This window comes from Megalobrama amblycephala, linkage group LG16, assembly GCF_018812025.1.
Source record: "Megalobrama amblycephala isolate DHTTF-2021 linkage group LG16, ASM1881202v1, whole genome shotgun sequence".
Taxonomy (NCBI): Eukaryota; Metazoa; Chordata; class Actinopteri; order Cypriniformes; family Xenocyprididae; genus Megalobrama; species Megalobrama amblycephala.
The window spans coordinates 41,142,112-41,154,475 of NC_063059.1; the positions used below are offsets into that span (position 1 = coordinate 41,142,112).

General features: G+C 35.1%; 1 protein-coding gene across 4 annotated transcripts in view; it reads left to right on the forward strand.

Annotated features, from left to right (window-relative positions):
• Nucleotides 1-12,364, forward strand: part of LOC125248143 (diacylglycerol kinase delta-like) — a 45,042-nt gene that overhangs the window by 2,964 nt on the left and 29,714 nt on the right. The window contains exons 1-3 of one of the 4 annotated variants that reach the window (XM_048159794.1): nt 5,086-5,159; nt 6,760-6,867; nt 7,352-7,432. In XM_048159794.1, coding sequence (XP_048015751.1) covers nt 6,784-6,867; nt 7,352-7,432 — 165 coding nt within the window. In that variant the 5' untranslated portion in view covers nt 5,086-5,159; nt 6,760-6,783. Of the gene's footprint in view, nt 1-5,085; nt 5,160-5,446; nt 5,472-6,759; nt 6,868-7,351; nt 7,433-10,614; nt 10,865-12,364 lie in introns of those variants that run through there. The other 3 variants (XM_048159793.1, XM_048159792.1, XM_048159795.1) reach the window with 3 other exon arrangements.

Consider the following 12,364-nt stretch of genomic DNA (forward strand, 5'->3'; position numbering starts at 1 on the left):
TTATTCACTATAGTTTAAAAAATGGTGATAAAATATGACAAGATCTCAGAGTTAAACTGTGTCAGAAAAAACATTAATCTTAATAATGTCAGAAAACACTTAAACAAAACATGGATCAGGTCAAAGTGTCTGAATAATTTTTGGTCCCAATTTCTTTATCAGTTTTACTGGTAGTCCACTGTATGAAGAATTTTTGGGTATAATATGTCACAGTTTACTTTATTTTGCTGTCCTCACTTACATAAATCAACTATAGTGTCCTGCACCCACTAGTAAAAATATATCAAAAATGTAAAAAATGTCTGAATAATTTTTGGTTTGACTGTATATATATATATATATATATATATATATATACTTTTCTCTACTGTATAATCTGTACTTGCCATGAAACAGCCTTTGAAGCTGATGTGGCAACTCAAACTCAAACACTATTACTACTGAAATTTTAATTTAACTATTAAAACAAAGTCCAGAACAATTAAAACAGAATTCAAATGGAAAAAGCTGAATTTGGGGAAAGAATAACCTCTATCTATAGACTGCAGTAGTTAAGGTAACAGTAACGCGTGGGTGGCCGACGGCTCTGCCGCTACATGCCCGGCCTGTAAACGAGGCTGCGTCTCTCTGGAGTGAATTCTGGGAAGCGGAAGCCGTGTCTCACCCCTGCCATCGAGTCTGTGTGTTTGTGGTGGAGGGGAGAAAGGTCACGGTTCAGATCGGTCACGGTCTCTTTGAGTCTGATCAGACAGAGGTGAGATGAAAGGGCTCTCGCTACAGTAACCGCAGGCATCTGTCCGTTCAAAGGTCGCGATTGACCCACGGCCGCTCCACGGAGGGGGATTTCAGAGCATTCGTCTCGGAGTTAATCCACCTTCTACTGAAAAGCATCTATGTGATGTACAGTATTCTCTGAGCACGTGCAGTAACACTGGAAAACTCGAGCAGGAACATCTCACAGTTATGCTGATATTCACTGAAGTCAGAAAAAATGTGCTTGACACTGAGGCAGGACCCTTAAAAGGACAACTTTGTACCTTATCTACCACTAAAAGTACATTCTGACAGTGTTCTTGCAATAACAGTCGGGTTCTGGAAGTAAAAACTCCACTCATTTTCTCCATAGGGAAACTTATTTTTAATGATAACTTATAAATCTTTAAAAACAGCTTTACTGTGAGCTTTGAGATTGTTAATCAATGATATTTCCTTCTGTTGAAGTCCGCATTATTTCAGCTTAGTTTTAAAATAATCATTAAAAAGTGGAATTCGTGGTGAAAAACTACATTACCCATGATGCTGTACAGAAAATCCACCAATCAGAGAGTCGAAACAAGCTAAATGCAGCAAAAGATCTCAGGCTCCGCCCACTCCCATAAAGCGCTGCGAATGAAAAATGACAACATATTTTTAAATGAGTAGTTTAATAGTTCTCCATCATTTTTAATTTGATTATGCTGTTTGCAATGCTTCATGGGATTGTAGTTCTTTCCCTCTCTAAAGCTGTTAAGTTGACAGTCTTTGTCTTTTTGCACGATTTTCAAACACTTTTTGCAATGTTGTGATTCAACTCGTATCTGATTGACTTGCTTCATGCCTTTAACGCTTCAATGAAATCCCTATGGGAGAAATTAATGGATAAAATACTTCCTGAACCAGTGTTGCACTCTATATTCATCTATATTTCCATTTATTCATTTAGCAGATGCTTTGGATTACAATCACAGGTCTGACATGTTCATTATATCTACCTAACTAAATACATGATGCTTATTGCTTACTAACCACATATTGACTTGTATTATCTTATGGGTGTATTGATTTATTACTGCCGTATGGACGTTACTGACACTCTCATCTCTGACTGATAACACAACACTTCCTGATTGTTATATTGAAACATGCATTTTCTGAGAAGCTGCTTTAAAGTTTGAAACAATACTCATTGTGAAAAGTGCAATTCAAAAAAACTTGAATATGGATAAAAGCATCTGCTAAATGAATTAATGTAAATGTCCAGCATTAGTAATGACTGATATTCCTGCTGCCGTATTAATGATATTCTCACAGTATATTCTGTAATATTCCTGTGCATTTCTATTCCATTAATATTAGTGCTGCAATATTGCTGATATTCCTGCATATTTCTGTTTGTCCTGCATGTGCCTGTTGTATCAGTGCATACTCCTGCAGAACTCCTGCATATTATGTATTGTTGTTTTGCTGAAGTACAGCCCCTCGTAATGTCACAGCAACACAGCAGCTTGTAAACGAGTTATTGCAGATTGCAGTTATTGCTCATGGTGACTGATTAATACATGTGAATATGTTCTTTTCATACAGTACTGTAAATAGTGGCTCGATGTGATGCGTCTGATATCAGACAGAAATCAAAGTTTTATCTGTGAGTTATTTCAGGAAGACCCTCCCACGCAGTTATTGCTGCTACTTTTGCTTCTATTTATTCATATCTGTATCACACTCTTCAAAATAAAGGGTCTTTTTTCTTCTGTGGTTCCATGAAGAGCCCTTTACATTCAATTCCATGAAAGGTTCTTTATAGGGGAAGAAGGTTCTTCACATAAAAAAAACATTAAAATGGTTGAATTGATCACTGAAAGGTTCTGTGAGGAACCTGATCACTGCAAAAATAAATAAATAAATAATTTGGAACCTTTATTTTTTTGTGTACTTTAGTACCATTTAAATGTGCTATTATAGTTTTTGTTAATATTTTGAATAATATTTTATCATATTTTCTTTTTTCATTTTAATTTCATTTAAAGTTTTAATAATGAATTTATTTGCGTGTTTGTAATTTTTATTAGCTTTTTAAATGTCTTATTTTTTAGTTTTATTTTATTTTAGTTCAAATGAAACTAAATAAAAAAATTAGAAATGCTGCCTTAGCTGATATATATATATATATATATATATATATATATATATATATATATATATATATATATATATATATATTATTATTATTATTTTTTTACAGAACAGGATTAGGGCCAAGTAATAGTAAAAAAATAAAACCACCTTGAGATTGAAGTCATTATAATGTGAGATTAAACTCATTAAATTTCAAGAAAAAAAGTAAAAAAATGTCAAGAATAAACTAATTAAATTTTGAGAATAAAGTCATGTTTCCAGAAAAAAACTTTTGAGAAAAAGGTCAGAATAAAATTGAGAAAAAGTATAAATTAAATGTTGAGAATAAACTCTTTAAATTTTCAGAATAAAGTCTTGTTTTGAGAAAAAACTCATTAAATTTCGAGACAAAGGTTGAAATAAAATGTTGAGAATAAACATTAAATTTTGAGAATAAACTTACAATTTTGAGAATATAGTCGTTTATTATTAAATGTTGAGAATAAACTCTTTAAATTTTGACAATAAAGTCGTGTTTCCAGAAAAAACTTTTTTTTTTCTGGAAACACGACTTTATTGTCAAAATTTAAAGAGTTTATTCTCAACATTTAATAATATTGTCAAAATTTCGAGAAAAAGTTGAAATAAAATGTTGAAAATAAACTCTAAATTTTGAGAATAAAGTATAAATTAAATGTTGAGAATAAACTCTTTAAATTTTGACAATAAAGTCGTGTTTCAAGAAAAAAACTCGTTAAATTTTGAGAAAAAGGCCAGAATAAAATGTTGAGAATAAACTCATTAAATTTTGAGAATAAACTTTAAATTTTGAGAATAAAGTCATGTTTCGAGAAAAAACTTGTTAAATTTTGAGAAAAAGTATAAATTAAATGTTGAGAATAAACTCTAAATTTTGAGAATATAGTCATGTTTCGAGAAAAAACGTTAAATTTCGAGACAAAGGTTGAAATAAAATGTTGAGAATAAACATAAAATTTTGAGAATAAACGTAAAATTTTGAGAATATAGTCATGTTTCGAGAAAAAACTTGTTAAATTTCGAGAAAAAGTTGAAATAAAATGTTGAAAATAAACTCTAAATTTTGAGAATAAAGTCGTGTTTTGAGAAAAAACGTTAAATTTCGAGAAAAAGTATAAATTAAATATTGAGAATAAACTCTTTCAATTTTGACAATAAAGTCGTGTTTCCAGAAAAAACGTTACATTTCGAGAAAAAGTATAAATTAAATGTTGAGAATAAACTCTATAAATTTTGACAATAAAGTCGTGTTTCGAGAAAAAACTTGTTAAATTTTGAGAAAAAGGTCAGAATAAAATGTTGAGAATAAACTCATTAAATTTTGAGAATAAACTTTAAATTTTGAGAATAAAGTCATGTTTCGAGAAAAAACTTGTTACATTTTGAGAAAAAGTATAAATTAAATGTTGAGAATAAACTCTAAATTTTGAGAATAAAGTTGTGTTTTGAAAAAAAAACTTGTTAAATTTCGAGACAAAGGTCGAAATAAAATGTTGAGAATAAACATTAAATTTTGAGAATAAACTTAAAATTTTGAGAATATAGTCGTTTCGAGAAAAAAACTTGTTAAATTTCGAGAAAAAGTTGATATAAAATGTTGAAAATAAACTCTAAATTTTGAGAATAAACTCTAAATGTTGAGAATAAACTCTAAATTTTGAGAATAAAGTTGTGTTTTGAAAAAAAAACTTGTTAAATTTCGAGACAAAGGTCGAAATAAAATGTTGAGAATAAACATTAAATTTTGAGAATAAACTTAAAATTTTGAGAATATAGTCGTTTCGAGAAAAAAACTTGTTAAATTTCGAGAAAAAGTTGATATAAAATGTTGAAAATAAACTCTAAATTTTGAGAATAAACTCTAAATGTTGAGAATAAACTCTAAATTTTGAGAATAAAGTCGTGTTTCGAGAAAAAATGTTAAATTTCGAGAAAAAGTCGAAATAAAATGTTGAGAATAAAGTCATTAAATTTTGAGAAAAAAAGTTTAAAAAAATGATCGAATGCGTGTTTATTCTCGACATTTTCTTTCGAGTTTAATCCTGCATTATAATGACTTTAATCTGGAGAAGGTTTTCATTTTTTTTATCATTACTTGTCCCTAATCCTCTTCCGTATTTATTTTATTTCAAATAATGTAAATGTTTTTTAATCTTTCAGTTTAACCATATCCCTGATGAATATGTGCTGGAGTCCATGAGAAGGCACGACACGCTCATGTCATTCAGATGTGAAGTTAGCGTGCGGTGAGGAAATGACTCTATTATCTGCATCAAGGTTGGCCGTGAGCTATTTTGGTAGCGCTTCTCAAAGACTGAGCGCTGCACAAACAGGTCAAGCTTCCTGTGGGTTGATGGGTGTCGTCTGTGAGATGTGCAGTGTGTGTGTGAGCTGAAGTGACAGGTGCCTTCAGTGACAGAGAAAAGGCCATTTACTGTCAGCGGAAACCAGCACGAGTGTGTGTGTGTGTGTGTATATGTGTGTGTGGTGTGAGCCCCTCACGTCAGTCAGACTCTTCTCGCTCTGACCTGTCTCTGATGGATTGCGCTAAGGGCCAGGTTAGTGTTACACACTCTCGTGCTGTTTTATGATGCTAAATCGTTTCGAGTGCTCTGAATCAGTGTGTTGTGTTGGGTTTGAGAGGTGTTTGATGGAGTTGCTTCATTACTTTGTGACTCGGATGTGCTTTGCTGCAGATTTGATGTACAAAGAGTTTGCTTGTAGTGTTTTTGCTCTTGTTGGAGCTGTAAAGATCGGATGAGCGGCTGGAGTTGAAGTCAGATCAGTTTGATATACATGTCTGTGTGTTTTAACGAGTCAGCGTTTAATGTTTAAAATTGTGTAATGCAGAAAAAACGTCATTTTTAAGGTGTGTTACCATGCGATTTTTAAAGTTTTAATGTCCAGAAGCTGAGATGAATGTATCCATAATACATTATATGAAGGGAATCCAGACGGAACCATTATTATATGAAATGATCTTAATTGGAAAGGGAAGATTTGCCTTAATGTGATTTTTGCAAGTCTTCATTAACTATAAAGCATATTTTATTGTAATATCCTGCTTTAACTGATATTAGGCAATGTTTTTATTCAGAAAGTACATGAACGGACATTCAAAAAAAGGTTCTCCTGGAAAAATATTATAATGTTTTATCAAATATGAAATTGTAATATTTTATATAACTATTACTATATAATTACAACTATTTTATATAGCTATTATTATTGGTATTATTATTTTATTTATTTATTTTATATGTTTTATTTGTTTGTAAGCATAATATGAATATATGTTGAATGACTGTATACAATTAATTGAAATATTATTGTTATTATGATTATTTAAAATTTTATTACTCTTGAGTTTGCCATGATTATAGCTTTGATGCTATATGGCAGTAAATGGTAAATAAATAAATGAACAAATAAATAAATAAGTAAATAAATTAATGGTCAAGACATGATTTGAGGAAAACCTGCAGAAATCAATCATCGTAAATATGAGAAATATTAATAGTTATGCTTGCAAATAAAGAAATCTGATGTCAGAGTGAAATATGTTGCGCTCTGCTGCTCCCTTTAGGTCTAACGTGAAACTGCAGGCAGCAGTGTGTGTGTGTGTGTGTGTGTGTGTGTGTGTGTGTGTGTGTGTGTGTGTTGTCTGAGGTTGGAGTGTCAGTGTAGTTTGTGTGGTTTCTTGGTGTGAAAATATCTTTCCAGTAAAGGTTTGTGGGAGATGTAACGGTGTGTAAAAAGGATGATGATGATGTTATTTATTACGTAAAAGAACGAGGGTGACTGGAAAGAAAGGAATTTTCACTTTCTCTCTCTCTCTCCTTCTAGACGATTTTAAAAGAGGGAAAGTTAATGAAACAGACGAATTTCCAGCGCTGGAAGAGACGTTATTTTAAACTGCGGGGAAGAACACTGTACTACGCTCAGACGGCCAAGGTCTGTCTAAACACACACACACACACACACACACACACACACACACACACACACACACACACACAGGTTGTGTTTGCTATCTTAGTGAGGACAAACTGTACATTCTCTCCTCTACACTCCTCCTACCATCACAGAAGACATTCTGCATTTGTACATTTTTAATAATGTACAATGTAACTTTGTTTAGTAGGTTTTTAAAGCTTTTAAATATGATGACTCATGAAATGTCCTTATAAAACATGTTTATGATGTAATACCAGTGTAATACCCATGTCACATACATTTGTATCCTCATAAATCACAAAAACACACATATTTATTTATATATATATATATATATATATGAATTTTCATATATTTCATATATTTCTAATGCTATATGTAACTACTTTTTATGTCCTCTCAGACTTTTTAATCACATTTTTCCTTTTTATAATGTTTGGGGGAAAGAAATATTGATTAATTTGTGATGATTTGTTTTCAGTCAATTATTTTTGATGAAGTGGATCTGACAGACGCCAGCGTAGCGGAATCCAGCACCAAGAATGTTAACAACAGCTTCACTGTGAGTCACACACACACACACACACACATGCACACACACACACACACACACACACACACACAGACACATGCAGACACACACGCACGCACACACACACACACACACACGCAGACACATGCAGACACACACACACACACACACACACACACAGACACATGCAGACACACATGCAGACACACACACACACACACGCAGACACATGCAGACACACACACACACACACACACACACACAGACACATGCAGACACACATGCAGACACACACACACACACAGAGACACAGACACATGCAGACACACACACACACACAGAGACACACACACAGATACGGAGACAAACACACACACATGCAGACAGACATGCAGACACACACAGATACGGAGACACACACACACACACACACACACACAGAGACAGACACATGCAGACATGGGGACACACACACACACATGCACACACACACACACACATGCAGACACACACGCGCGCACACACACGCACACACACACACACACACACACACACACAGACACATGCAGACATGGGGACACACACACACACACACACACACACACACACACAGACACATGCAGACACACACGCGCGCACACACACACACGCAGACACATGCAGACACATGCAGACACACACACACACACACACACATGCAGACACACATGCAGACACACACACACACACACACACAGAGACACAGACACATGCAGACACACACACACACACAGATACACAGACACACACACACACACACACACACACACACACACACACACACACACACAGAGACACAGACACATGCAGAGACACAGACACACACACACACACACACACACACACACACACACACACACACACACACACACAGACACATGCAGACACACACACAGACACAGATACACACACATGCAGACACACACACACACACACACACATGCACACACACACACACACACACACACAGACACATGCAGACACACATGCAGACACACACACACACACACACATGCAGACACACACACACACACACACACACACACACACACACAGAGACACAGACACATGCAGACACACACACACACAGATACACAGACACACACGCACACACGCACACACACACACACACACACACACACAGAGACACAGACACATGCAGAGACACAGACACACACACACACACACACACACACACACACACACACACACACACACACACAGACACATGCAGACACACACACAGACACAGATACACACACATGCAGACACACACACACACACACACATGCACACACACACACACACACACACACACAGACACATGCAGACACACATGCAGACACACACACACACACACACACACACACACACAGAGACACAGACACATGCAGACACACACACACACAGATACACAGACACACACGCACACACGCACACACACACACACACACACACACAGAGACACAGACACATGCAGAGACACAGACACACACACACACACACACACACACACACACACACACACACAGACACATGCAGACACACACACAGACACAGATACACACACACACACACACACACACACACAGAGACACAGACACACACACACACACACACACACACACACACACACACACAGACACATGCAGACACACACACAGACACAGATACACACACACACACACACACACACACACACACACACACACAGAGACACAGACACACACACACACACACACACACACACAGACACATGCAGACACACACACAGACACAGATACACACACACACACACACACACACACAGAGACACAGACACACACACACACACACACACACACACACACACACACACACACACACAGACACATGCAGACACACACACAGACACAGATACACACACATGCAGACACACACACACACAGATACGGAGACACACACGCACACACACACACACACGCATATAGAATTTTAATTAAGCGTTAATTTGCATGAATTTGTGTTCACTGTCCTCAGCGGTCTGTTGCCAAATGATGCGGTCATTTCAAAATAGATAAAACAGTCAGAAATAGATTTATATCATTCTTTCAAATGATTTTCTGTGATTTTTAGAGGCAGCATAAATGCAGGTCAGTAACTGGTTTTGTTTATTTAAACATATGAAAATGTGGTAAAATACATTAGTGTTCAAAAGTTTAGGCAAGATTTTTAATGTTTTTAAAGACGTCTCTTCTGCTCATCAAGGCTGCGTTTATTTGATCAAAAATACAGTAACAATTCTGAAATATTATTTCAATTTAAAATATCTGTTTTCTATGTGAATATATATTAAACTGTAATTTATATCCAGTGATCAAAGCTGAATTTTCAGCATCATTACTCCAGTCTTCAGTGTCACATGATCCTTCAGAAATCATTCTGATATGCTGATTTGCTGCTCAAGAAACATTTATGATTATTATCAATGTTGAAAACAGTCATATATTTGTGGAAACTGTGACACATTTTATTATTCAGGATTCTTTGATGAATAGAAAGTTCTAAAAGAACAGCTTTTCTTTGAAATAGAATCTTTTGTAACATTATAAATGTCTTTACTGTAACTTTTGATCAATTTAATACATCCCTGATGAATAAAAGTATCAATTTCCTTTAAAAAAAACTCACTTCAAACACTAGTGTATTTCATTTATCAATTCTTTTTATTTATGTCGTTTAATTTGATAACTTCTCTGACTGATTCACAAGTGCTTACATAAGAAAATAAGGGCGTTGCTATGCAGTTGCTAGGGTGTTCCGGTTGGTTGCTAGGCGATTGATTACAAACTCAAATCATTGATGTTCTGATTTCTAGACGTGACTCAGAGTTTCTCTCGTTGAAGATTAAACTCTACTCCTAAAAGAAACTCTCTTCGTCAGATTGACTTCTGGAGTCAGTTTCACTAAAGCAAACACACACTGCTTTCTCATGTTTTCTCTGATGTTCTCGGCAAAGGAAATGAAGCTTCTGAGAAAAACGCAGAATGTGTTTATTCTGGATGTGATAAACAGAACAGCCTGAAATAGTCCGGAGCACATGTGCGTGTTCAGGGTATTTATAGTTGACATTTGGACTGATTTAACTTTAATTGCAGGGAGGAGCTCGCGCTTTTCCATGGTGTATCCGCTCGGCGTTCGCTGTGTTTTCATATGCGTTCTCCTGCTCTGTGGGAGGGGCTCTGACAGGACGCGGGTCTCTGAGTCATCGTGAGGGAAAAAAGGAGGAGTCTTTGAAAGAGAGAGGGAAGGAAAGAGACATGGATCAGATCAGGAAAGAGAGAGAAGCTGAATTAGGAGTTATTTGCTGATGAGCCGGTCTGTAGACTTCCATACGAGAGACAGAAGAGCCTCACTGGAGCGTCTGGATTCTGCCGGCAATAAGTAAGAGGAAAGAATGTGTGGAATGAGAGGGAGAGAAAGAGAGTGTGTGTTTTCTTAAAGGGACAGTTCACCCCAAAATGAAAGTTTTGTCATCATTTACACTCTCACTTTATTTCTTCTCTTTTGAAGAACATTTTAAGTTTGACTCATTGTATGGACAGTAGAAAGAAAGCCATACAGGTTTGAACCACGTGTGAGAGCGTAAATGATGATTTTGTGGTGAAAGATAGCATTAATTATGTTTTTTGGTATAAAATTACCTCCAGATGTGAGTTAAATCTGACAAATTCTTGCTTTCTGGGGAAGATGGAAATAATTTATGGAGTAAATTGACATTTTACCACATTCTGTTTTGGTTGTCTATAATCATTATAAGGATATTTACATGTAAACAATTCTTGTGAAGACCGGTTTGAGTTTTATACTGGATACAGGATACGTTGCTCACTTTCTGAGAGGCTGTTTGAGGGTCAAGACTTGGTTTTCTGGATCAGGTTAAAGTCAAGTCTAAAGCACTTAATACAACACAGACTGTTTCAAAGCAGCTTTTCAGGGATAACAGGAAAATGATTCATTGATGCAAACAGGGTTGATTTTGGCTGTTAGTTCAGTGTTGATTCAGTTCTGCTGTAACGATCATCAGTTATTAAATTAGGTCATTTCATCTATAAAGCTGTTCTGCAGAAACGGGGATGTCAACATCCAGTTCTCATGAATAGTGTCAGTGCAGTCAGATCAATAATATTGTTGAATATTAAGTATTATAATCAGGTTAAGGGTTCGGGTTAGGATTGCATTGTGTGCATGAATGTCCTCCAAAAGATAGATGTACAAGAATGAGTGTGTGTGTGTTTTGAACACTGTGTCCACTGCCTGTGCCTTGGGCTCAGTATGACAGCTGTGTGTGTGTGTGTGTGTTTGTTTGAATAACTGTCTAGTTTAGGTTTGTATTTTTAAAATATGAATCAAATTAATTACCTGATATGCCAGTTAATTGGGGTGGATAAGATTAAATAATTTAATGCTTTTAATTAATGCTTTAAAGTGGAAGTAAAGACATTTATAATGTTATAAAAGATTCTGTTTCAAATAAATGCTGTTCTTTTGAACTTTATATTCATCAAATAATCCTGAAAAATAAAATCTATCACTAGATTTCAACATTAATAAATGTTTCTTGAGCAGAAAATCATCATATTAGAATGATTTCTGAAGGATCGTGTGAGTGTAATGTTGCTGAAAATTCAGCTTTGATCACTGGATATAAATTACAGTTTACTATATATTCACATAGAAAACAGATATTTTAAATTGTAATAATATTTCAGAATTTTTACTGTATTTTTGATCAAATAAATGCAGTCTTGGTGAGCAGAAGAGACTTTCAAAAACATTTAAAAAAAATCATACTTTAAATATTTTCTGAGAAAAAACATTAATTATCATTGAACATACGCCTTTCAGTGGTCTATAGTCCACGCTTGTTTTAATTGTCACACT